The sequence below is a fragment of the Pelophylax lessonae genome (genome assembly GCF_965119305.1).
Source record: "Pelophylax lessonae genome assembly, chromosome: 2".
NCBI lineage: Eukaryota > Metazoa > Chordata > Amphibia > Anura > Ranidae > Pelophylax > Pelophylax lessonae.
In genome coordinates this window covers 685,127,776-685,151,087 of record NC_138769.1, presented here as the reverse complement: position 1 = coordinate 685,151,087, position 23,312 = coordinate 685,127,776, and the positions used below count along the sequence as shown (strand labels likewise).

The following is a 23,312-nucleotide window of genomic DNA, read 5'->3' as shown; positions in this document are numbered from 1 at the left end:
CAATCTGTATGGCTGAATTCGCATCACACAGACATCGCATGTGATTTGCAGAGCAGTGCGGTGCGAATCATATGCGATGTCTGACATCGATATTGTGTGAACCGGCACCGAAAACCGGACAGGCAGGCCTGATCGGACAATTCATGTGAAAGGGGCCTAAGGGCTGAATGCTGCACTGTATTAACATTTTGTTCTTGGGTTTAGTTATGATTCAAGGATTTAAAGCCTACAATGGAATACATTCAGGTGCAGTATAAATATATAATAAGTACATTTGTCTGACTTCCATAATTACAACTCTAAGCAGAATAAGATTTCTAAAATATTAAAAATATGTTGATAAGATCTTTCACATGAAAAAGATCACATTCATACTTCTAAAAAAAGTTTAAAAATATAGATATTGCCTCCAAAATATATTATTGTTAACTTTTAATCCAGAGAAGAATCTATTAAGAAGACTCCTTATCCCGGTGTTTCAGGCAACAGTAGTCTGAAAAAAAAAAAAAAAAACAATGAATATAATAGCTTTTTAGAATACCCAGGTTTTATCTTATACAGTACCGTAAATTTGAACTAAAGGCAAACCATTTTTTTTTTTTTAACATTTTGGATAGAGTAAGCGAGGGTTATAACCCCTGTCAATTTTTTCCCCTCCGTGTCCTCTCAATTCTTGTTCCAAAGCCAAAACAGGAAGTGAAAGGAAAATCCTCCAAAATGAGGGAATTCCTGGTTGTCACCAGAGCAAGTGTCCCCACTGGAAGATTTCCCCTCTATTCCTGTTCTGGTGACAAGTGAAATTTGTGATTTTCCTTTACTTTCAATCTCGGCAATAACGCTAAACAGGAAAATTAGAGAGAATGAATCTCCCTAATAGAGGCACAGAGCAATAAAACCTAACAGGTGTTCTAATCCTTCTCCACTCTATCCAAAATGTCGGCCCCATTTACACTTGTTAATGGGACAGATTGCGATTAGCTGCAGAAGACCCAGTGAGGTTTCCTGCAATTATCTGTGGATGGGAAGCCCTATTGAAAGCAATGGTGGGCTAACAGCTCTTGCAGCTATTCATTGCTCATCCACAGGTAATCGCTGCATGAGCGATTACATGCAATGTATGTAGGAGTCTGGCATGTAGGAGCCCCCCCCCCAGAATCTGGGTTGTTAAGCCAGTCCCAGAGCTACAAGAGGCCTTTCGTTCAGCAGCTTTGCAGGGACAGTGCATCCAAGCACCACTTTGTCCGTCGGTTCCCAATACATTTTCTTGAAGGTTCTCGTTGCTGGTCTCAGGCCTGGATAGGAACATTTTTTTTTTTTTTTTTAGCAGAGCACCCATATACTACGATGTTTCAGTGGCAAATACTGTGACATCCACAGCTTTGGCCATTATGACATGTGTGCCCACGAGTTTTGGCTGATGCACTGGAGAAACCCCCACCAAAACCGGCTACTAATGGGATTTCCCATGTATACACTTGACATGAGTTCATGTAAGTTCTGTCTCCTTTACTTGGGATGTGGTAGGGCTTTACTGCTGTACCAGATTGCCCAGAGCCTTTAAACGCTTGCACCCACTTAAAAGTGGCTCAATACGCTCAAGATTACATGGAGGCAAGATGGATTTCCTTGACTCATTTACTGAACAATATTCCTTGTAACAAATATTAAGGTGGTCCATGACTCAGTGTAACATTTCATATCAGCTCCAAAAAATTGGATAAAGTCCATAACTTATTAGAGAGGATGAGATCATTGAGCTGCTGAGGTGCCTTAATGTTTCTAAATCATGGATTTTCCTATCTCAGGCCATAGACCTTGCCACATGTGCCCCTCTGTAGAGGTCTACACTACCCTTATACCTCGGTCTCCTCACTCTTTCTAAACCCAAAATCCCTTCAGTCTCCAGATCTTGCCACAACACATATGGGTCTCTCTCCTAGCTCCACATCAATTGGAGAGTAAATCCCAGACATGGGAGTAAGTCACACATGTGCAAGTCACAAGCAAGTCTCAAGTCTTAACCTTCAGGTCTCAAGCAAGTCCCAAGTTACTGTGGGGAAAAGCAAGCAAGTCAAGTTGAGTCCCTGCTAGAAGTCAAGCAAGTCAAGTCATTTATTTTGATCAAGTCACAAATCAAGTCAAAATACTGATCTACCCCAATTTTCACCTTTAAATCAGTTAAAAGTCAGTGTTCAGGAAAGGTTTTGTTTTATTTTCAACATTAACAAAACTGCTTAGTGCTTTTTTCTTGGCATATTAAAGAAACACTTTGAATGCCCAAACAGCTCAAAATCCTTCGTCCGGTCATGTTTCAACACCACAGTCACTAAAAACATGTTAACTATTTCCATTGTTAAACAGCCAGTGTCCTAAAAATCAGAACACACTGAGGTGATTTAAGTGACTGTGGTGAGAGAAACATAACAGGCACATTCATTTTGCTTTAACACTTCTTTAGAAAATGCAAATATTTAATAACTTAAAAAAGTAAAGTCATTTCGAGTCATATGTCTCAAGTCAAAGTCAAGTCTCAAGTAATGAATACCAAGTCAAAGTCAAGTCTCAAGTCATGAATACCAAGTCAAAGTCAAGTCGAGTCTTTTATTAATTTTAGTCAAGCAAGTCTCAAGTCCTCAAACTGGTGACTTAAGCCTGACTTAAGTCAAGTCATGAGACTCAAGTCCCCCACCTCTGGTAAATCCTATCAAGGGTAGAACCCTTCTCTTTGACAGGCATTTTTTGCACTTATTGAACTGATTTAAAAATGCTTTCAATTGTATATTAAATCGACCAAAGAAACATTCACTGTAATGATTTTTATATACTTTCAATTATCCAAAAGGCACCATTAAATATTCACTTTACTTTAGTGTTAGGTAAGACATAAATCACAAGAGAACTCATTACTTATTACTTCCACCCTCCTAATCATTCTCCTCAACCCTGACCACCCTGAAGAACAAATGACATTCCAGAGACTGAAGAGTGGGATCAGCACTAACTTGGGAATGAAGACCTCTGACTTTAACGCTATGATAGAAGCACAATTTCTGCTTCTGACATACTGTATGTCACTCTTTGTGCTTTGGGATTGTGCACATACTTAAGATGTTGTGTCTGGGAAAGTGTGGGTAAAACTTCAAGAATAGAGAATTTCAATAGTGCAGATACATGTATTTTTTTCTGCACTTTCGATTCCTTTTTTTGAGCCAACATACAGTGAGGGAAAAAAAAGTATTTGGTCCCCTGCTGATTTTGTACCTTTGCCCACTGTCAAAGAAATGATCAATCTATAATTTTAATGGTAGGTTTATTTTAACAGTGAGGGACAGAATAACAGAAATATCCAGAAAAAACGCATTTCAAAAAAGTTATAAATTGATTTGCATTTTAATGAGTGAGATAAGTATATGATCCCCTATTAATCAGCAAGATTTCTGGCTCCTAGCTGTCCTCTACACAGGTAATGGGCTGAGATTAGGGGCACTCTCTTAAAGGGAGTGCTCCTAATCTCAGCTTGCATCCTCTATAAAAGACACCTGTCCACAGAAGCAATCAATCAATCAGATTCCAATCTCTCCACCATGGCCAAGACCAAAGAGCTGTCCAAGGATGTCAGGAACAAGATTGTAGACCTACACAAGGCTGGAATGGGTAACAAGACCATCGCCAAGCAGCTTGGTGAGAAGGTGACAACAGTTGGTGCGATTTTTAGCGAATGGAAGAAACACAAAATAACTGTCAGTCTCCCTCGATCGGGGCTCCCTGCAAGATAACACCTCGTGGAGTTTCAATTATCGTGAAAATGGTGAGGAATCAGCCCAGAACTACATGGGAGAATCAATGATTTCAAGGCAGCTGGGACCATAGTCACCAAGAAAACAATTGGTAACACAATATGCTGTGAAGGACTGAAATCCTGCAGTGCCGGAAAGGTCTTCTTGCTCAAGAAAGCACATGTACAGGCCCGTCTGAAGTTTGCTACTGAACATCTGAATGATTCAGAGGAAACTGGGTGAAAGTGTTGTGGTCAGATGAGAACAAAATCGAGCTCTTTGGCATCAACTCAACTCGCTGTGTTTAGAGGAGGAAGTAATGCTGCCTATAAACCCTAAGAACACCATCCCCACCGTCAAATATGGAAGTGGAAACATTATGCTTTCGGGGTGTTTTTCTGTTAAGGGGACAGGACAACTTCACCGCATCAAAGGGACGATGGGTGGGGCCATTTACCATCATCTTGGGTGAGAATCTCCTTCCCTCAGCCAGGGCATTGAAAATGGGTTGTGGATGGGTATTCCAGCATGACAATGACCCAAAACATACGGTCAAGGCAACAAAGGAGTGGCTCAAGAAAAAGCACAATAAGGTCCTGGAGTGGCCTAGCCAATCTCCAGACCTTAATCCCATAAAAAATATGTGGGGGGAGCTGAAGATTTGAGTTACAAATGTCAGCCTCGAAACCTTAATGACTTGGGGAGGATCTGCAAAGAGGAGTGGGACAAAATCCCTCCTGAGATGTGTGCAAACCTGGTGGTCAACTACAAGAAACGTCTGACCTCTGTGATTGTCAGCAAGGGTTTTGTCACCAAGTACTAAGTCATATTTTGTGAAGGGATCAAATACTTATTTTACTCATTAAAATGCAAATCATTTTATAACTTTCTTGAAATCCGTTTTTTTCTGGATTTTGTTGTTGTTATTCTGTCTCTCACTGTTAAAATAAACCTACCATTAAAACTATAGACTGATCATTTCTTTGTCAGTGGGCAAACATACAAAATCAGCATCGGATCAAATACTTTTTTCCCTCACTGTACCACATCTCATGCCAAATCTCCTACTTTTTTTTTTTTTTTAATGCGCAAATCTGCAGTGCATGCATTTGAGCTTGCCATATTGTAATAATAAGGATTTCTGCTTGAAACGTATACCAATCAGCAATAACATTATAACCACTGACAGGTAAAGTAACAGGTAACATTGATTATCTTATCACAATGACATCTAAAAGTGGGTGGGATGCATTAAGCAGCAAGTGAACATGTTGTTCTCAAGTTGATGTGTTGAAAGCTGAATAAAATGGGTGGGCGTAGGGATTTGAGCGACTTTGACAAGGACCTAGCACTGGTTAGACAACTGGGTTTAGTGCAACTCGAAAACTGCAGCTCTTGTGGGATGTTCCTGGTCTTCAGTAGTCAGGTAGTCAGGACCTGCAAAAAATGCTCGAAGCTAGGAAATCAAGTGAACCAGTGACAGGGTCACTGGCAGCCAGGGCTCATTGAAGGCTGTCCCATATAGTCTGAGGCAAGATAAGAGTTACTATAGCTTAAATGACTGAAAAGGTTAATTCTGGGTCCGATAGAAAGGTGTTAGAAACCAGAGTGCATTGCAGTTTGTTGCATATGGGGCTGCGTTGGAGCAAACTGGTCAGTGTGCCCATGCTGACCCATGTCTACAGCCAAAATCACCTAGAAGGGGCACATGGGAACTGGACCATGAAAATGTCTTTGAGGAGTTGACTTGGCCCCCAAATTTCAATCTAATTGAGCATCTGTGGGATGTGCTGGAAAAACAAGTCTGATCCATGGACTTAAAGGATCTGCTACTGATGGCTTGGTGCTAGATACTACAGCATACCCTCAGAGGTCCAGTGGAGTCCATGTCTTCGATGGGTCAAGGCTGTTTTGGCTGCAAAAGAGGGACCTACTCAATTTTAGGTGGGTGGTCATGTTATAGTGGGTGGTCATAATGTGCTTATTGGTGTATTTTCAATTAGTAAAACAGATAAGTGTGAACAGCCTCTTATCCTGCAGAAATGACTATTGCTAAAAGTGACTTACGTTGACCTTCCTTTTTCTCAAGCAGGTGCCGCAGATCACCCCGATTAGTCCGTTGATGACTTGTATGAGACACAGGACGGCCTCAATGGCAGAGATACCCAGCGTAACGGAGAACAAGACAACATTCCAAAGAACGACATTCTCTGGTTCCTTGCAGATGCTCCACCTGTCCTGATCAAACAGGTAATTCTCTCTGTGGATTAGAGACAAGTTTGTTCAATGAATACACTATATTGTCAAAAGTATTGGGACGCCTGCCTTTACACGCACATGAACTTTAATGGAATCCAAGTCTTAGTCCATAGGGTTCAATATTGAGTTGGCCCACCCTTTGCAGCTATAACAGCTTCAACTCTTCTGGGAAGGCTGTCCACAAGGTTTAGGAGTGTATCTATGGGAATGTTTGACCATTCTTCCAGCAGCGTATTTGAGAGGTCAGGCACTGATGAACAAGATGCACAAGAAGGTTTGGCTCGCAGTCTCCGCTCTAATTCATTTCAAAGGTGTTCTATCGGGTTGAGGTCAGGACTCTGTGCAGGCCAGGTCAAGTTTGTCTCCCCCAAACTTGCTCATCCATGTCTTAATGGACCTTGCTTTAAGGACTGGTCCAAATCATTTGGTGGAGGGGGGATTATGGTGTCAGGGTATTTTTCAGGGGTTGGGCTTGGCCCCTTAGTTCCAGTGCAGGGAACTCTTAAGGTGCCAGCATACAAAGACGTTTTGGACTATTTAGGGGATTGGAGGGCCTTAATTATGAGGAGCATTTGTAAGCGCTTTATTTGTTCTCCCTGAAGAAGAGAAGTCTGAGAGGGGACATAATAGCGATTTACAATTAAGGTTGTGGAATTCTCTTCCACAATTGGTGGTAGCTGCGGGGAGTATGGCTACTCTTAAAAGACTCTTGGACGTGCATCTCAAAGATCACAACATTCAGGGTTATGGGAAATGAATACGCCCACACACACCGTACAGGTTGAACTGGATGGACTGTTGTCTTTATTCAACCTCAACTACTATGTAACTATATTTCCTGCTTTTGTTCAGTTTGGGGTTGGCCCCTTTCTGTTCAAACATGACTGTGCACCAATGCACAAAGCAAGGTCCATAAAGACATGGATAAGCAAGTCTGGGGAGGAGGAACTTGACTCGGTGCTAATAATGTTCATGTAAAGGCAGGTGTCCCAATACTTTTGACAATATAGTTATGTCTAAGCAACAAATCAAGCAGTAAACAGCTTACATAGTTAGTGAGGTTGAAAAAAGACATCAGTCTTTCCTAATCTTTCCTAATCCTAGTCAATCCTAATAAGGCTGGACTTCTTATATCTTTTTTTAAATCATTGACCAATCATAGTGCATATAAACACACTATGATGTGCATTATGCACGTTGAAAGTCCATCAGCACAGATTAGCACAAATTTTATTGCGCTTACATTTATTTTGATGGAAGCCGAACCTGGGGAAAAAATGCATATGATTAATCCCAGCATAAGGAACATTGCAAATGTGGTGAATATACGTAGAAACCTTCTACAATTTACCTTACAGTACATGTGGATTTGCACCAGGAAAGGAATATTTTGGTAAGTATTTGATACAATTTTCTGTTTTCCCAGCACCAACCCACATGTATCCTGTTATTAATTGGCACCAGGACAGGAAAATTACGGTAAGTATTTTATACAATTTTCCACTGTCAATCACTCTGCCAGGACATTAACCACTTGCCGACCGCCTGCTGCAGATACAGTGCATTGCAAAAGTAGTCAGCCCCCTTGAACTTTGCGACCTTTTGCCACATTTCAGGCCTCAAACATAAAGATATAAAACTAATTTTTTTGTGAAGAATCAACAACAAGTGGGACACAATCATGAAGTGGAACGAAATTTATTGGATATTTCAAAACTTTTTTAACAAATAAAAAACTGAAAAATTGGGCGTGCAAAATTATTCAGCCCCCTTAAGTTAATACTTTGTAGCGCCACCTTTTTCTGCAATTACAGCTGTAAGTCGCTTGGGATATGTCTCTATCAGTTTTGCACATTGAGAGACTGACATTTTTGCCCATTCCTCCTTGCAAAACAGCTCGAGCTCAGTGAGGCTGGATGGAGAGCGTTTGTGAACAGCAGTTTTCAGTTCTTTCCACAGATTCTCGATTGGATTCAGGTCTGGACTTTGACTTGGCCATTTTAACACCTGGATATGTTTATTTGTGAACCACTCCATTGTAGATTTTGCTTTATGTTTTGGATCATTGTCTTGTTGGAAGACAAATCTCTGTCCCAGTATAAGGTTTTTTGCAGACTCCAACAGGTTTTCTTCCAGAATGGTCCTGAATTTGGCTCCATCTATCTTCCCATCAATTTTAACCATCTTCCCTGTCCCTGCTGAAGAAAAGCAGGCCCAAACCATGATGCTGCCACCACCATGTTTGACAGTGGGGATGGTGTGTTCAGGGTGATGAGCTGTGTTGCTTTTACGCCAAACATAACGTTTTACACTGTTGCCAAAAAGTTTAATTTTGGTTTCATCTGACCAGAGCACCTTCTTCCACATGTTTGGTGTGTCTCCCAGGTGGCTTGTGGCAAACTTTAAACTACACTTTTTATGGATATCTTTAAGAAATGGCTTTCTTCTTGCCACTCTTCCATAAAGGCCAGATTTGTGCAGTATACGACTGATTGTTGTCCTATGGACAGAGTCTCCCACCTCAGCTGTAGATCTCTGCAGTTCATCCAGAGTGATCATAGGCCTCTTGGCTGCATCTCTGATCAGTCTTCTCCTTGTATGAGCTGAAAGTTTAGAGAGAGACGGCCAGGTCTTCGTAGATTTGCAGTGGTCTGATACTCCTTCCATTTCAATATTATCGCTTGCACAGTGCTCCTTGGGATGTTTAAAGCTTGGGAAATCTTTTTGTATCCAAATCCGGCTATAAACTTCTCCACAACAGTATCTCAGACCTGCCTGGTGTGTTCCTTGTTCTTCATGATGCTCTCTGCGCTTTAAACTGACCTCTGAGACTATCACAGTGCAGGTGCATTTATACGGAGGCTTGATTACACACAGGTAGATTCTATTTATCTATTTCATTAGTCATTTAGGTCAACATTGGATCATTCAGAGATCCTCACTGAACTTCTGGAGAGAGTTTGCTGCACTGAAAGTAAAGGGGCTGAATAATTTTGCACGCCCAATTTTTCAGTTTTTTATTTGTTCCACTTCATGATTGTGTCCCACTTGTTGATTCTTCACAAAAAATTACAGTTTTATATCTTTATGTTTGAAGCCTGAAATGTGGCAAAAGGTCGAAAAGTTCAAGGGGGCCGAATACTTTCACAATACACTGTATACTGCGGCAGGCTGGCTCGGCTGCGTGAACCGCCATACCTGTACGGCGGTTCGCGGGAGCGCTCCTGGGGGCGTGCGCCTCCGGAGGCGCATTTGCACCCCCATTAGGCAGCGATGAAGCCAATCCTCGGGGCTGGTGGCTGCGATTGCTGCCGGGCTCCCGCGATCGCTCCCCGTAGAATGAAGGTCTGGGGTTGTAAACACAGCAGCTGTGATCCTATTTAGTTACACAGGTCCCTGTGTTGATTCCACAAGCCCATCCCCCTCACAGTTAGAAAATGCCCCCTAGGCATACACTTAACCCTTTGAGCGCCCCTGGGTTAACCCCTTCCCTGCCACTGTCATTATTACAGTAACAGTGCATATTTTTAGCACTGATTACTGTAGTAATGTCACTGGTCCCCCAAAAAGTGTCAAAAATGTCAGTTAGGGGTCCGATCTGTCTACTGCAATGTCGCAGTCCTGCTAAAAATCGCAGATTGCCACCATTACTAGTAAAAAAATAAATAAAAATGACATAAATCTTTCCCGTAGTTTGTAGACACGATAACTTTTGCACAAACCAATCAAAATATGCTTATTGAGATTTTTTTTACTAAAACTATGTAGCAGAATACAAATTGGCCAAAAATTATGAAAAAATTTGATTTTTAATTTTTTTTTTTTTTGGTGAATGTTATATAGCAGAAAGTGAAAAATATTGTTTTTCTTCTAGAAGTCTCACTCTTTTTTTGCTTATAGCGCAATAAATAAAAATCGCAGAGATGATTAAATACCACCAAAAGAAAGCTCTAATTGTGGAAAAAAAGGAAATCAATTTTATTTGGGTATAGTGTCGCACAACCGCGCATAATTGTCCGCTAAAGTAACGCAGTGCCGAATCACAAAAAATGGCCTGGTCCACAGCAATGTTGCAGTCCCGCTATATGTTTCGAATCGCCGCCATTACTAGTAAAAATATAAATAAAAACTAAAATATCCCATAGTTTGTAGACGCTATAACCTTTGCTCAAACAAATCAATATATGCCTATTGGGATTTTTTTTTTTTAACCAAAAATAAGTAGCAGAATACATGTTTATTAACAATATAAATAACTTTGTCTTTTTTTTTTGTTCATAGCACAAAAAATGAAAAACGCAGAAAGAAATCTCTATTTATAGTAAAAAAAAAGGACATATATTTTATTTGGGTACAGCATCGCACAACTGCACAATTGTCAGTTAAAGGAATGCAGTGCCGTATCGCGAATAAAGGCGTGGTCAGGAGGGGGGGTAAATTTCCCGAAGTTGAAGTGGCTAATGAAGTAGTCTACAAACTGTGGGCCTTTGCTTGCATTTATCTGACCCTTGAAGCATTGTTCCCTTCCACTGATATGAGGCACAATTCCTCCCTGTGACACCAAGGATAATATACCAACAGTGGGCTCCTATTCCTTTCACTGACACCAACAGTGGGGGAGTATTCCTCCCTCTGACATCAACAGTGGGGGAATATTCCTTCCACTGACACCAACAGTGGGGGAATATTCCTTCCACTGACACCAACAGTGGGGGAGTATTCCTCCCTCTGACACCAACAGTGGGGGAATATTCCTTCCACTGACACCAACAGTGGGGGAATATTCCTTCCACTGACACCAACAGTGGGGGAGTATTCCTCCCTCTGACACCAACAGTGGGAAAATATTCCTTCCACTGACACCAACAGAGGGACACAATTTCCCCCAATGACATCAACAGTGGTTTACTATGTCTGCCACTGACATCAACCGTGGGTAACTCTTTCTCCCGCTAACGCCAACCGTGGGTAACTCTTTCTCCCACTGGCACCAAGGATGGTAAATAATTCCTTCCACTGCCTTTAACGATGGTGCATAATTCCTTCCACTGAAATCAATGATGGGGCACTGTTCATCCCACTGATACTAATGATGGGGCACTGTTCATCCCACTGATACTAATGATGGGACACTATTCATCCCACTGATACTAATGATGGGGCACTATTCCTCTTCCTACTGATCATAGGTGATGTAATTTTTTTACTCTCACCTACTGCCAATCTTGAGATATTGTCTACAACTAGCGATGTTGGGAAAAATTCCACTCCTACCGGCCACAGTGCAGCCCCCTTAAATCTGAAGGACCTTTAAGGCCTCTTGCACATTGCAGCTTGAAAAGGCTCAGTACAGCGTTTTTTTACTGATCTAAAATGCAGCCCAATGTTTACAAAGTGCCTAAACAAGCCCAAAGTACATAAACAAGCGCTGCGTATTCTTGAGTAAAAACAAAATAGAAAAATATGCGTTCCTGGTCGGTATTTTGCACTGGTGCAAACAAATATGTTCAATTACGCACAAATACTTGCATTTGACCATAAATATTAGTGAATTTTCCCAAGGAATTTAATGTGCGTGCGAATGCGTGAACATGCATTTACAAGCAGAAATACACACAAATATTTTTAATATTTTCTGGCGGAGCTTCAGCACGGTTCGACGTCACAAGCTGGAAGTGCTTTACTGCTACAGTGGTTTTATTGATTCAAGGCTGTTTTATGATGATGTATCTGGTGAGTGCATTTTACTTTCAATAAACATACACCTGTGAAAACGTACTTCACCATGGTCTTCCCCCTGTTTTTTAACTTTTGGGAGTGATTGTGCCTGGCTACTTCTACTTTGGGATCCGACATTTGAATTGGGTGCACCTATTGGAAGGCTTTCAGGGTCGATTATCAAGCTTTTTAACAACAAGCGTTGTGTGACCATTGTGAGAGCGGTGGTCATACCCATCTGGTAAGAGGCCAGCAGGCTACTTTGTGTGTGGTGGAGGTCTTCACTGTCCCTGTTATTTCATTGACGGATTGTCACACGTTAAGGGTGTTGTCGGTGGACTATACAACTCATTTCGACAGCTTGAAGTGGACTTTCATATATTCATTTACACCATATGTTACTTTATGAGCGCTGCATTTTTTGTCTATAGTTTTTTATCACATTGTGGTTAATGCTGGCTGCTAGTCTTTGAGAGCGCGGATATTCAACAATTTTAAACGCCTGAAATGAAGTCCAAAAAAGCAGATGCTCAAACATCAGTACTGTGTGCAAGAGGCTTAATTGGCCCTTTATTTATAAAGTTTGGAAACTCCTGGTTTAATGTGTTGCCCTACCCATGTGCCCCTCCTTTTCAAGTTATTAATTAATCTGATCGACTGTTGTTTCTTTTGCGGTTTTGAAACAGAGCCTGAAATTGCGGCAGATAGACCAGAGATATAAGAAGCCAGGGTTGACCCACCAGGACCCTCCTATAACTAGAAAATCAGTTTTAGGTGGGCTAACCCTTTAAAAGTTATTACAAACTTTCCAAGGAAATTACCATGTTAACTGTACTACTTACTCCTCGGTGTCATTCCTGAAGGGGTATATGTATTCTCCATCTCCTGTGTCACACCTAGGACCATCAACCAAAGCCATCACTGAGATTATCACGCAGTACACTGATCCCGCTGTGCCCAGTGCAGACAGAATGACGGACAGCAGCATCTGACAAACCAAATAAAAATGAGACCTATGTCTACCACCAGTAATATTTTAGACCTATGTCTACCACAGTAATATTCTGTTATCATTCTCTTTGTCTATACTTATTTTTTTCTTCTATATGGAGCCAACAACACGTGCAGGTCTGTACAGATTTATTACCATCAGTCTACCTTCATAAGAACCTTATACTATTGTCATTTTTTCAGTCACTTCTTTGTTTGTAAGATAATATGAAATTATTATGATGCTTAACTCTACCATGGTCATGCAGAGATCTAGCTAAAAGCTGAAGTTTAGATATGGCAATTTGTACATGGTTATATAGGGGCAGATTGAACCAATGTAAGTATGTATGTGACATTGTGACCCAAAAAGACAAAATTTTGGTGCCGTTCAGATAGAGAGGTAAAGCCCAACTAGAGCACCTGTGTGACATCCATTTCTATCACATGACAGCCAATGAGGCTCTTATACAGTGCCATCTTAAGAGCCTTATAGGCCCCTGGGCAATGCAGTGCACTGGGGCCCCCTGGCTACACAATCACGCACGAGAAAAAAAATGCAAGTTATCGATAAGAGTCTCTTGTAGTATATAGGATTCCCTGTAATATGTATATAGTAAGGTATATCCTCCAGGTAGTTGTCTCTTGTAGTATATATTGGTCCCTGTAATATGTATATAGTAAGGTATATCCTCCAGGTAGTTGTCTCTTGTAGTATATATTGGTCCCTGTAATATGTATATACTCCAGGTAGTAGTTTTACTCTCTTGTAGTATATAGTGTTCCCTGTAATATGTATATAGACTATATACACATTACAGGGAACACTATATACTACAAGAGAGTACAACTACTACCTGGAGTATATACCTTACTATATACATATTACAGGGACCAATATATACTACAAGAGAGTACAACTACCTGGAGTATATATCTTACTATATACATATTACAGGGACCAATATATACTACAAGAGAGTACAACTACCTGGAGTATATACCTTACAATATACATATTACAGGGAACACTATATACTACAAGAATCTATTGTAGTATATAGGATTCCCTGTAATATGTATATAGTAAGGTATATACTCCAGGTAGTTGTCTCTTGTCTTGTAGTATATATTGGTCCCTGTAATATGTATATAGTAAGGTATATACTCCAGGTAGTAGTTGTACTCTCTTGTAGTATATAGTGTTCCCTGTAATATGTATATTATATACATATTACAGGGAACACTATATACTACAAGAGAGTACAACTACCTGGAGGATATACCTTACTATATACATATTACAATGGCCAATATATACTACAAGAGAGTACAACTACCTGGAGTATATACCTTACTATATACATATTACAGGGAATCCTATGTACTACAAGAGTCTCTTGTAGTATATAGTGTTCCATGTAATATGTATATAGTTAGAAGGTATATACTCCAGGTAGTTGTCTCTTGTCTTGTAGTATATATTGGTCCCTGTAATATGTATATAGTAAGGTATATATCCTCTCCAGGTAGTAGTTGTACTCTCTTGTAATATAGTGTTCCCTGTAATATGTATATAGACTATATACACATTACAGGGAACACTATATACTACAAGAGAGTACAACTACTTACCTGGAGGATAATATATACCTTACTATATACATATAGGCCAGGGACCAATGTATAGTAGGTAGTATATCCTCCAGCCAGGACAGGTAGTAGTTGCCTGACTCTGTCACTGTCACATCGATTAGATCCCATCATACATTGCCATCATCATCACATCATGCCATGAGAATGAATATAAATATAATTTAATCAGCCTGGCAGGCTGTGGCAGCCTTACCTTACACGGCTGCACATGGGAGGAGGTGGGTGGAGGCGGAGGCGGAGCCAGTCTTCTTCTAGGGTCGACTCGAGACGGACGGAGCCGGAGGAGAGGAGTGAGGAGGAGAGCCGACGAGGAGGAGGATCCTCCTCCGAGTCCTCCGCTGCGGCGGCGGCGCTGTGCATCCTGGGTCTGCTCTGCTGCTCACGTCACTGGTTGCTAGATGCCAATCGGGCTGGCCTTAGCAACCAGTGTGTGCAGTGCAGACTCGAGCCACCCACGGCCGCCGCCGGACTCTGGAGGGAGGGGAGGAAGCAATAAGGGGGGGGCCCGGGCGGGCGGACAACGGAACGGGGGGCCCTAGACCACCAGGGAGTGGGAAGACATGCCACCAATCCATGTGGGGCCCCTGGGCAAGTGGGGCCCCCGGGCAACCGCTGGGTATGCCCAGTGGAAAAGACGGTCCTGCTCTTATAAACCCACCCTTATGCTCAGACCCCATAATTAAATAGACAAAAATATACCTCTGCACTACCTGCGTGTGAAATATTGTGCATACCAAGTGTAGGTAATATTGAAGTGATTGCTGCAACACCTAATGTGTTCCCAAACTGAAGATACCAATTAATGTAAATGGAGTTGTGCAGCCTATAAAAGTGTCATAAAAAATATCTTATTTGTGCTGATTAACTAAAGTAGTGAAACTTATGTAAACATATTTGTACAAAAATCAAATAAAGTGAAAAAGTCCACGGTCAAAAAACATATAAGCTGGATGTATGAGTGACGAGTGAATCATGATATACAGAAATAGTCCACTTCCTTCATATGAGTGAATCCACATGTGATAATGTGCAACCATATGGTGTGCTTCCACCTCTGCTAAACACCTCCATGCTCACAGAACTCTCACCTTAATTCATACATGTCTTATAATTAAAATTCAATAGATAGTGCGGTGATCCTGGAATCAAAGCGTTCTCCTAATCCACCTAAATGAACTTGTTCAAACCTGGGGTGCTGGTCCCTTTAACCACTTAAGCCCCGGAGGATTTGGCTGCTAAAGGACCAGGGGTTTTTTTGCGATTTTTTACTGCGTGACTTTAACGGACAATTGCGCGGTCGTGCGACGCTGTACCTAAACGAATTTGACGTCCTTTTTTTCCCACAAACAGAGCTTTCTTTTGGTGGTATTTGATCACCTGTGCGATTTTTTGATCACGCGCTATAAACAAAAAAAGAGCGTAAATTTTGCAAAAATAACAATATTTTTCACATTTTTTTATATGAAATTCCCCAAAAAAAAAAGTAAAAATCAAAATTTTTTAACATTTTTCGGCCAATTTGTTTTATGCTACCTATGTTTGGTAAAAAAAATCGCAAAAAGCGTATTTTGATTGGTTTGCGCAAAAGTTATCGCGTTTACTAACAAAGAGAAAGATTTTTGTCATTTTTGGTGTTTTTTTTTTTAACGCATAATGGCGGCGATCTGCGATTTTTTTTTCGGTACTGCGACATTGCGGCGGACAGATCGGACCCTTGACTGACATTTTTGACACTTTTGGGGTTACCAGTGACATTACTGCAGTAATCAGTGCTATACATATGCACTGTTACTGCAAAAATGACACTGGCAGGGAAGGGGTTAACTTTATTGGACAGGGAGGGGTTAAGTGTGTCCTAGGGGCGTGCTTTCTACTGTGTAGGGACATGGCTATTGGTGTAAAAGCAAAGATCAACCGTTCTACATAGTAGAACGGTCAGATCTTCACTTTTACACAGGGAGAACTGACAGGCAGCTTGTTTACACAAGCTGCTCTGTCTTTCTCCCTTCACAGGAGCGATCGTAGTGTGGCCGGCGGACATCGAGTCCGCCGGTCACACGCACTGACTTGCCTGTGAACGAGCCGCGGCGGGCGCGCGCCTCGGCGGGCGCGCGCCCGCCCGCGATAGGCTCGCAAGTCAGTGACAGGCGAGTGACGTACCGATACGTCACTCTGCCTGGCCGGGGCTGACCGCCGCAGTATATAGTCGTGCGGCGGTCGGCAACCGGTTAAGGCGCTGATGAATGCGCTCATCGGCATGTTAGGACAAAGCATAAATCCCTGCATAGTGTAGTATTAAAATAACACAAATTTATTCAATTAAAAAAACTCTTACATTAAGCCAGTAAAAAAGCACATTATAACAGAATACTCAGCATCTGTCAATCTTTAACATTACATCCAGTGATGCCCTACGCGTTACGTCACATGACTTTTTCAGGGGAAGGCATTTATTACCTGTGGATTCACTCATATGAAAGAAGTGAAATATTTCTATATTTCACAATTTAAGTTTACTGATTTGTCACTCATTATACATCCAGCTTATGTTTACATACTGTAAGTTAGACTACTTTAGTTATTCAGCACAAAAGAGATATTTTCATGACACTTTTATAGGCTGTGCAACTCAATTTACATTACTTGGCATCCCCATCATTAAGCTCCAAGGGGCTGAGTGAAATGCGTTAGGGGCGTGGCCTGGCTGGAGTCCAGGCTGAGGCTGCCATTTATCCCACTTCATTCACATGCGTCTGCTTCATGATGTGCGGCTTATGGATCTTTTCCTTTGACATTTGTGTATGTACCATACATGTAGGATCTGTCTGTAAGCTGGAAATCACTGTGGTTAGAACTGATACTATCATGATCTCAATTAGCCTCTAGGTCTCATATTGAGCAACTGCCTTGCTGCTTTGTGAACCGCTCACTCAGTGCAGGCGCCATTCAGGAAGCACTTTACATTTTTTTAATGAATACAAAGCCTTCTCTGACCGGATGAGTTGGACAGGAAGTCACAATCTCCACCTCGTCCAATCAGACATCAATTTGCATTCATTAAAAAAATTCAAAGTGTTCTCTGAATGTCACCTATGCCAAGTGAGGGACTTCATGGTGTCAGTAAGCATCAGGGCAGCTGCTCAGCAGGGGATCCAGAAGCTAGTGGAAATCACTGGAGTAGCTATGCCTATTACAGTAATTTCCAGCTTCCATGGAGATCCTACAGGTATGGCACAGACATACCTTCATTGTTCCAAGCTGGGCCAGTGTAACTATGTAAATTATTGCCATACCTAAGCATTAGCTTTAATATTTAGCCAGAGGACAAACAGTCAACTACAATATTTTTGGATTGTGGGAATAAACCAGAGCCTCACAAACCGAAAGAGAATTTAGTCTATGCAGATGTCTTGGTATATTGAACTGTAATGGTCCTTTCACACGAGCGATCCGATCAGATCCGCCTGTCAGTTTTTTAGGCGGATCTGATCGGATCCCCCATGCAGCTCTATGGGGCAGCGGATGTCAGTGGAGACATGTCATCCGCATCCAATCCTGTCCATCCCCATCCAATCCTGTCCATGAAATCCGGATGGGTGGACAGACGGACAGGAGGAATCATCCGATTCCCCCATAGAGATGCATGGGGCTCTGACACTTCCCTCTCCACACACAGAGTGGAGAGGGAGCTGTCACCTCCCTGCTCAGCGGGGATTTATGTATCGATCCCCCGCTGAGCAGCATGGATCCACCTACGGAAGCGGACCGCGTGAAAGAAGCCTAAAGTAACTTCTTACAGTGTTGTTTTACTTCAGTGAGAACACATCTTGTATAGCAGATGCGTAAAATATGCTGAACTGCTATACACATGAATACCTCCAAAAATAAGAGGAAAGACAGCAATGTTGGTGACCCTGTGTCATGAAATATCTGAGAAAGGCTTTGATTTTCATTAACCACTTGCCGACTGCCTAACGCCGATCTACGTCGGCAGTCAGCCCCTCACAGGCAAAGTGACGTAGGGCTACGTCACTAGCTTGTGAGGGTCTAGGGAGCGAACGCGCGCCCCCGGAGGCACGCTCCCACTCCCGCGTGGTCACGGACCCCCCCGCGCGTGTGACCAGCGGACCCGATGTCCGCCGGTCACTCGGCGATCGGCGGGGGAGAGGGAGAATGTCAGGCAGCTTGTGTAAACAAGCCACCTGTCATTCTCCTCGCTGTAAAGACACTGATCAAACGGATCTAGTATGTAGATCCGTTGATCAGTGTCCTTACAGCTCAAGCCACAGCCAATCACAGTAGAAAGCACGCCCCTAGGGATACACACAGCCCCTCCCTCCCAAATAAAGTTAACCCCTTCACAACCAGTGTATTTTTACAGTAACAGTGCATATGTATAGCACTGATTACTGTAGAAATGTCACTGGTAACCCCAAAAGTGTCACAAATGTCAGTCAAGGGTCCGATCTGTCCGCCCCAATGTCGCAGTACCGCAAAAAAAATCGCAGATCGCCGCCATTACGCGTAAAAAAAAAAAACAACAAAAATGACAAAAATCTTTCCCTTTGTTAGTAAACGCGATAACTTTTGCGCAAACCAATCAAAATACGCCTTTTGCAATTTTTTTTACCAAACAGATGTAGCATAAAACAAATTGGCCGAAAATTTTAAAAAATTTTGATTTTTACTTTTTTTTTTGGGGGAATTTCATATAAAAAAATGTGAAAAATATTGCTATTTTTGCAAAATTGACGCTCTTTTTTTGTTTATAGCGCGTGATCAAAAAATCGCACAGGTGATCAAATACCACCAAAAGAAAGCTCTGTTTGTGGGAAAAAAAGGACGTCAAATTCGTTTAGGTACAGCGTCGCACGACCGCGCAATTGTCTGTTAAAGTCACGCAGTGCCGAATCGCAAAATACCCCCTGGTCAGGAAGGGGGTAAAATCTTCCGGGGCTTAAGTGGTTAAGAATTAAATATAGTGTCGTCAAGACTCTGGTTAATTTTGATTTAAATTGGAGATTTCACAATGTTCTGACTTATGCCTCCCTTTGGAGATATGCCAAGGTTCAGGCATAAGCAGTATTTATGGTCTAGGGTTTTTAGGCTGTGCCCCACTCTATAAAAGTAAATTAAGCTCTGTACACTTCTAAGATAAGGATGATTAATAGAAAATGGCTTAGAACAGTGGTTCCCAATCTCAGTCCTCAGGTACCCCCAACATATCATGTTTTCAAGGTTTCCTTCACCTTGCACAGGTGCTTTAAAATAAGTGTCAATGGTTTGGAAATTATGACAGCTATTTTATGTTTAGGGAAATTCCCAAAACTGGGAGAACTTAAGGACTGAGATTGGAAACTATTGGTTTGGAAAAAATGCATGTAACCAAAGTCTTACATAACTAGATGTTGGTCAGGTGCTTTAATTTAGAGACTAGCATAGTTCTGTTTTTGGAGGATTGTACCCAACTTGTAGCCACAAACCATCATAACACTATATAGCCACCCTACTTGTATTCCTATTGTCTAGTAGCATGATCCCTCATTTTACAGAATATGAATATCTAGTTTTGAACTAAAGAGTGCAGCTAAATAAAGTGGACTTAAAGGCAAAACATACAGATTTGCTATGTTATAGGGAATATTTAGAAATGGCAATTTCTGGCCTTTACAAGGCTATCTTATTGACCTTAACTTCTACTGTCCCCTACTCATTTTGCCTTCAAATGATGACGATGGCAACCATGGCAGAATTCAATATAGCTGGTGAGGCCAAATGTTCTAAAGTTAAAGGTCTGAAATTATCCTCAGATATCAACAAGAGTATATGTGTGGATATTTACACAAAAACTCAAGGAAATCTCTTCAATTAGTTTGGACAAGGATTACTCTTGAGAAGACAGATTTGAGGAGATAAACTGTAAAGGTCAGACATGTCACACTTTATACAATAAACATACAAGATATTTTGCAAACTTCTTTTAAACTTGATAATTAGAGTTTCTTACCCCACATCTGTTGGCACAACACCCTTCTCCTCCAGCACCCAACATCATAAAAGCAGGTAGGAAGACCTTCACAACAGAGCAGTACCAATTAGACAATATTTTGCAGAAAACAGTTGTTTGGTCAACTTCAGTAGCTGCAGATGGACTGCCCAAAGATTATTAGATTGTTCAAAAATTAAGTTAATTGATTTTAAAATAAACCTGTTAGGCATACCTCTCAAGTTTTTTTGATATGGGAACGAGGGACACCTATTAGCAAAAGTATGTAGGCATAGGACACACCCCCTGCATCACCCCCTTAACTACTTTACCACCGAAGGATTTTCCTGCTTTACGTCCAGGCCACTTTTTGCAACTTGGCACTGTGCGACTTTAACTGACAATTGCGCTGTCATGCAACCCTGTACCCAAACGAAATTCACGTCCTTTTTTTCCCACAAACAGAGCTTCCTTTTGGTGGTATTTGATCACCTCTGTGCTTTTCATTTTTTGCGATATTAATAAAAAAAGAGTGAAAATTTTGCGAAAAAATTGACATTTTCTACTTTGACAGTTAAAAAATATCCAATATACTCAATTTTTGTCATATATTTATTGGATCCCATGCCATTTAAAAAAAAAAAAAATGATGGTGTAGGGTTCACCTCAAAATCCATACCAGACCCGAAAGGCATGGTATAGATTGAGGGGACCCCACAATGTTTTTTTGCCGATTTTTTTTTTATTGCTGGCAATGCTTGTTTTTACATTTAGCGGTCAACAGGGAATCCCGCTGACAGCCAGACTTGTATAAAGTACTCGAAATTTCTACTTGAGTAAAAGTACAAGTGCTCGATCAAAAAGTGACTTGAGTAGAAGTGGAAGTGCTCGCAGAAAAAGTTACTTAAGTAGAAGTACTAAAGTATTCAACATTTTTTTTACTTAAGTATTGCAAGTAGTTTTTTCAAAAAATTTGCTACTTAAGTACTAAAAGTAAAAAGTACCAGTAGTTTTGAAAAAAAAATTCTACTCAAGTACTGAAAGTAGAAGTACAAGTACTGTGTTATGTAGTTATTAAAGAAATAAGTCAAACGTTTGAACATCATATTGTTTTTTATTATTTCAAATGATTAACCTGTGTTTGTTAGTAGTTTCTTGATGCACTTCAAGCGCTGTAGCACCATTTATTTGTTTGTTTCATATTTTCTTTTTATTGGAAAGATTTGGTATAGCAGCTTTTATTATACACAGCCTTTATTTTCGTATGCGCTGATTTACAAATGACATTATACACATTTTTTTGAGCTTTATGCAACCTGCCATCTACTGTTCTGGCAGTGGTAATTTTTTTAAAAGTAACGAGTAACTATGCAGCACAAAAAAAAAAATACTTGAGTAGAAGTATCGAAATCATCGAAAAAATGTAGTGAAGTAAAAGTAGAAGTAGGAGAAAAAAATTCTACTCTAGGAAAGTACAGATACCGCATTTCGGTACTTAAGTACAGTACTTAAGTAGTTCTACTTCGTTACTATACATCTCTGCTGACAGCTGATGACTCATCTGTTGTTAATGATGCGGCGGCCGGCTTCCTGGCCCATTCCTAATAACCAGCAAAAATTCTCATTGTAACCGCGCTGTAAATGTGTCGCAATCGCACTGGCATACGCGTTACCATAGACTTGAATGGGAGGTGTTCAAAACGCCTCCTGACTCGACATGAGGCATCAATTTTGAAGCGAAGCGATGCAATGCTAATGCTTCATGTTTTTATAATGTAAACAGTACTGTGTGCTGTCCATTGTATCATTTGCATAGGCATTTTTGGGACGTTATTAACGCCCCCTCAAACGTCCACTTTTAATGCCAGTGTGAACTCAGCCTTAATCTGGTTCAAAAGGGACTTCTAAAAGTGTGTGGCCATCCCTGCTCGATGATGGACTTCTGTTGAAGGGACATGCTGGAAAACTTTATTGAGTGGCTGCAGCCAATCTGGGGGAATTCTTTCTGAATGAAATGATTATTATTATATTATACAGGATTTATTAACATATATGGTCAGCTTAACGTCCATAAGTGGAGGTTTCTGTGAATAAGGCCAAAACATGACTGAACTCGGAAGCAGATAGGCAAGAAAACAGTAATAAGTACTGTCTACCCAACACATTTTAGTCTTTTATTAATAGGCCTCATGCACACTGGATGTAAAAAATGCTGCTTTTAATAGTGTTTGACCTTTTTTTTTCTGCCTCTATACACACCTCTATGTTAGCCTATATGCCCATGCACACATAGGCTTTTACAGGCGTTTAGAGGCAGAAAACAAAATCACTTGTGCATTCAGAAGAGGAGCATTTTGGCAGAAAAAAATGTCCAAAGCATCAAAATGCATCTTAAATCTTCTAAACACGTCTAAACATTGGGCATTTCAAAGGCTGGAATAAATGAATATTCTGGCCAATGGAATGAATTAACGCCCAAACGCTTGATCATAGGCGTTCGCAGGTAGGGGCAAGGGGGGGGGGGGGCAAATGCCCCTCCCCGAAATATAATTTTCCCCTTTCAAGTGGTTGTTAAGCCACTTAATACCATCCTGTCTGGTCTGTTTAATAATCCTTTGTGCCTGTGTGTCTGTGTATGTGTTTTAAAAAAAAAGCCATTCTTTACCAGTTTTCAGAAGGGTTGAGCGCCGCTCATGTGACCCGTCTGACCCGTCTGCTCTCTCCTCTCCCCGTCTGACAGCTGCCTGCAGCGGGCGGGGCCGAGGATTCCTCACTGATAGTTAGTCAGGAGGGGAGGAGGAGGGGAAGGGGAGAGGAGCAGAGAGGTGGCGGGTCACGTGAGCGGCGAGTGGCGCTCTGAAAACTTGTAAAGAATGGCTTATTTTATAAAACACAGACACAGGGGCACACAGGATTATTAAACAGAC

At 41.2% G+C, this 23,312-nt stretch overlaps 1 protein-coding gene across 1 annotated transcript in view; it reads right to left on the bottom strand.

Annotated features, from left to right (window-relative positions):
• Positions 1-419: 419 nt before the first annotated feature.
• The window catches only part of LOC309546283 (transmembrane 4 L6 family member 1-like), a 38,080-nt gene continuing 15,187 nt past the window's right edge, over positions 420-23,312 (bottom strand). The window contains exons 3-6 of the mRNA XM_082245874.1: positions 20,407-20,472; positions 12,596-12,741; positions 5,844-6,036; positions 420-493 (exon numbers count right to left, since the gene is read on the bottom strand). Coding sequence (XP_082102000.1) covers positions 479-493; positions 5,844-6,036; positions 12,596-12,741; positions 20,407-20,472 — 420 coding nt within the window. The 3' untranslated portion in view covers positions 420-478. The remainder of the gene's footprint in view (positions 494-5,843; positions 6,037-12,595; positions 12,742-20,406; positions 20,473-23,312) is intronic.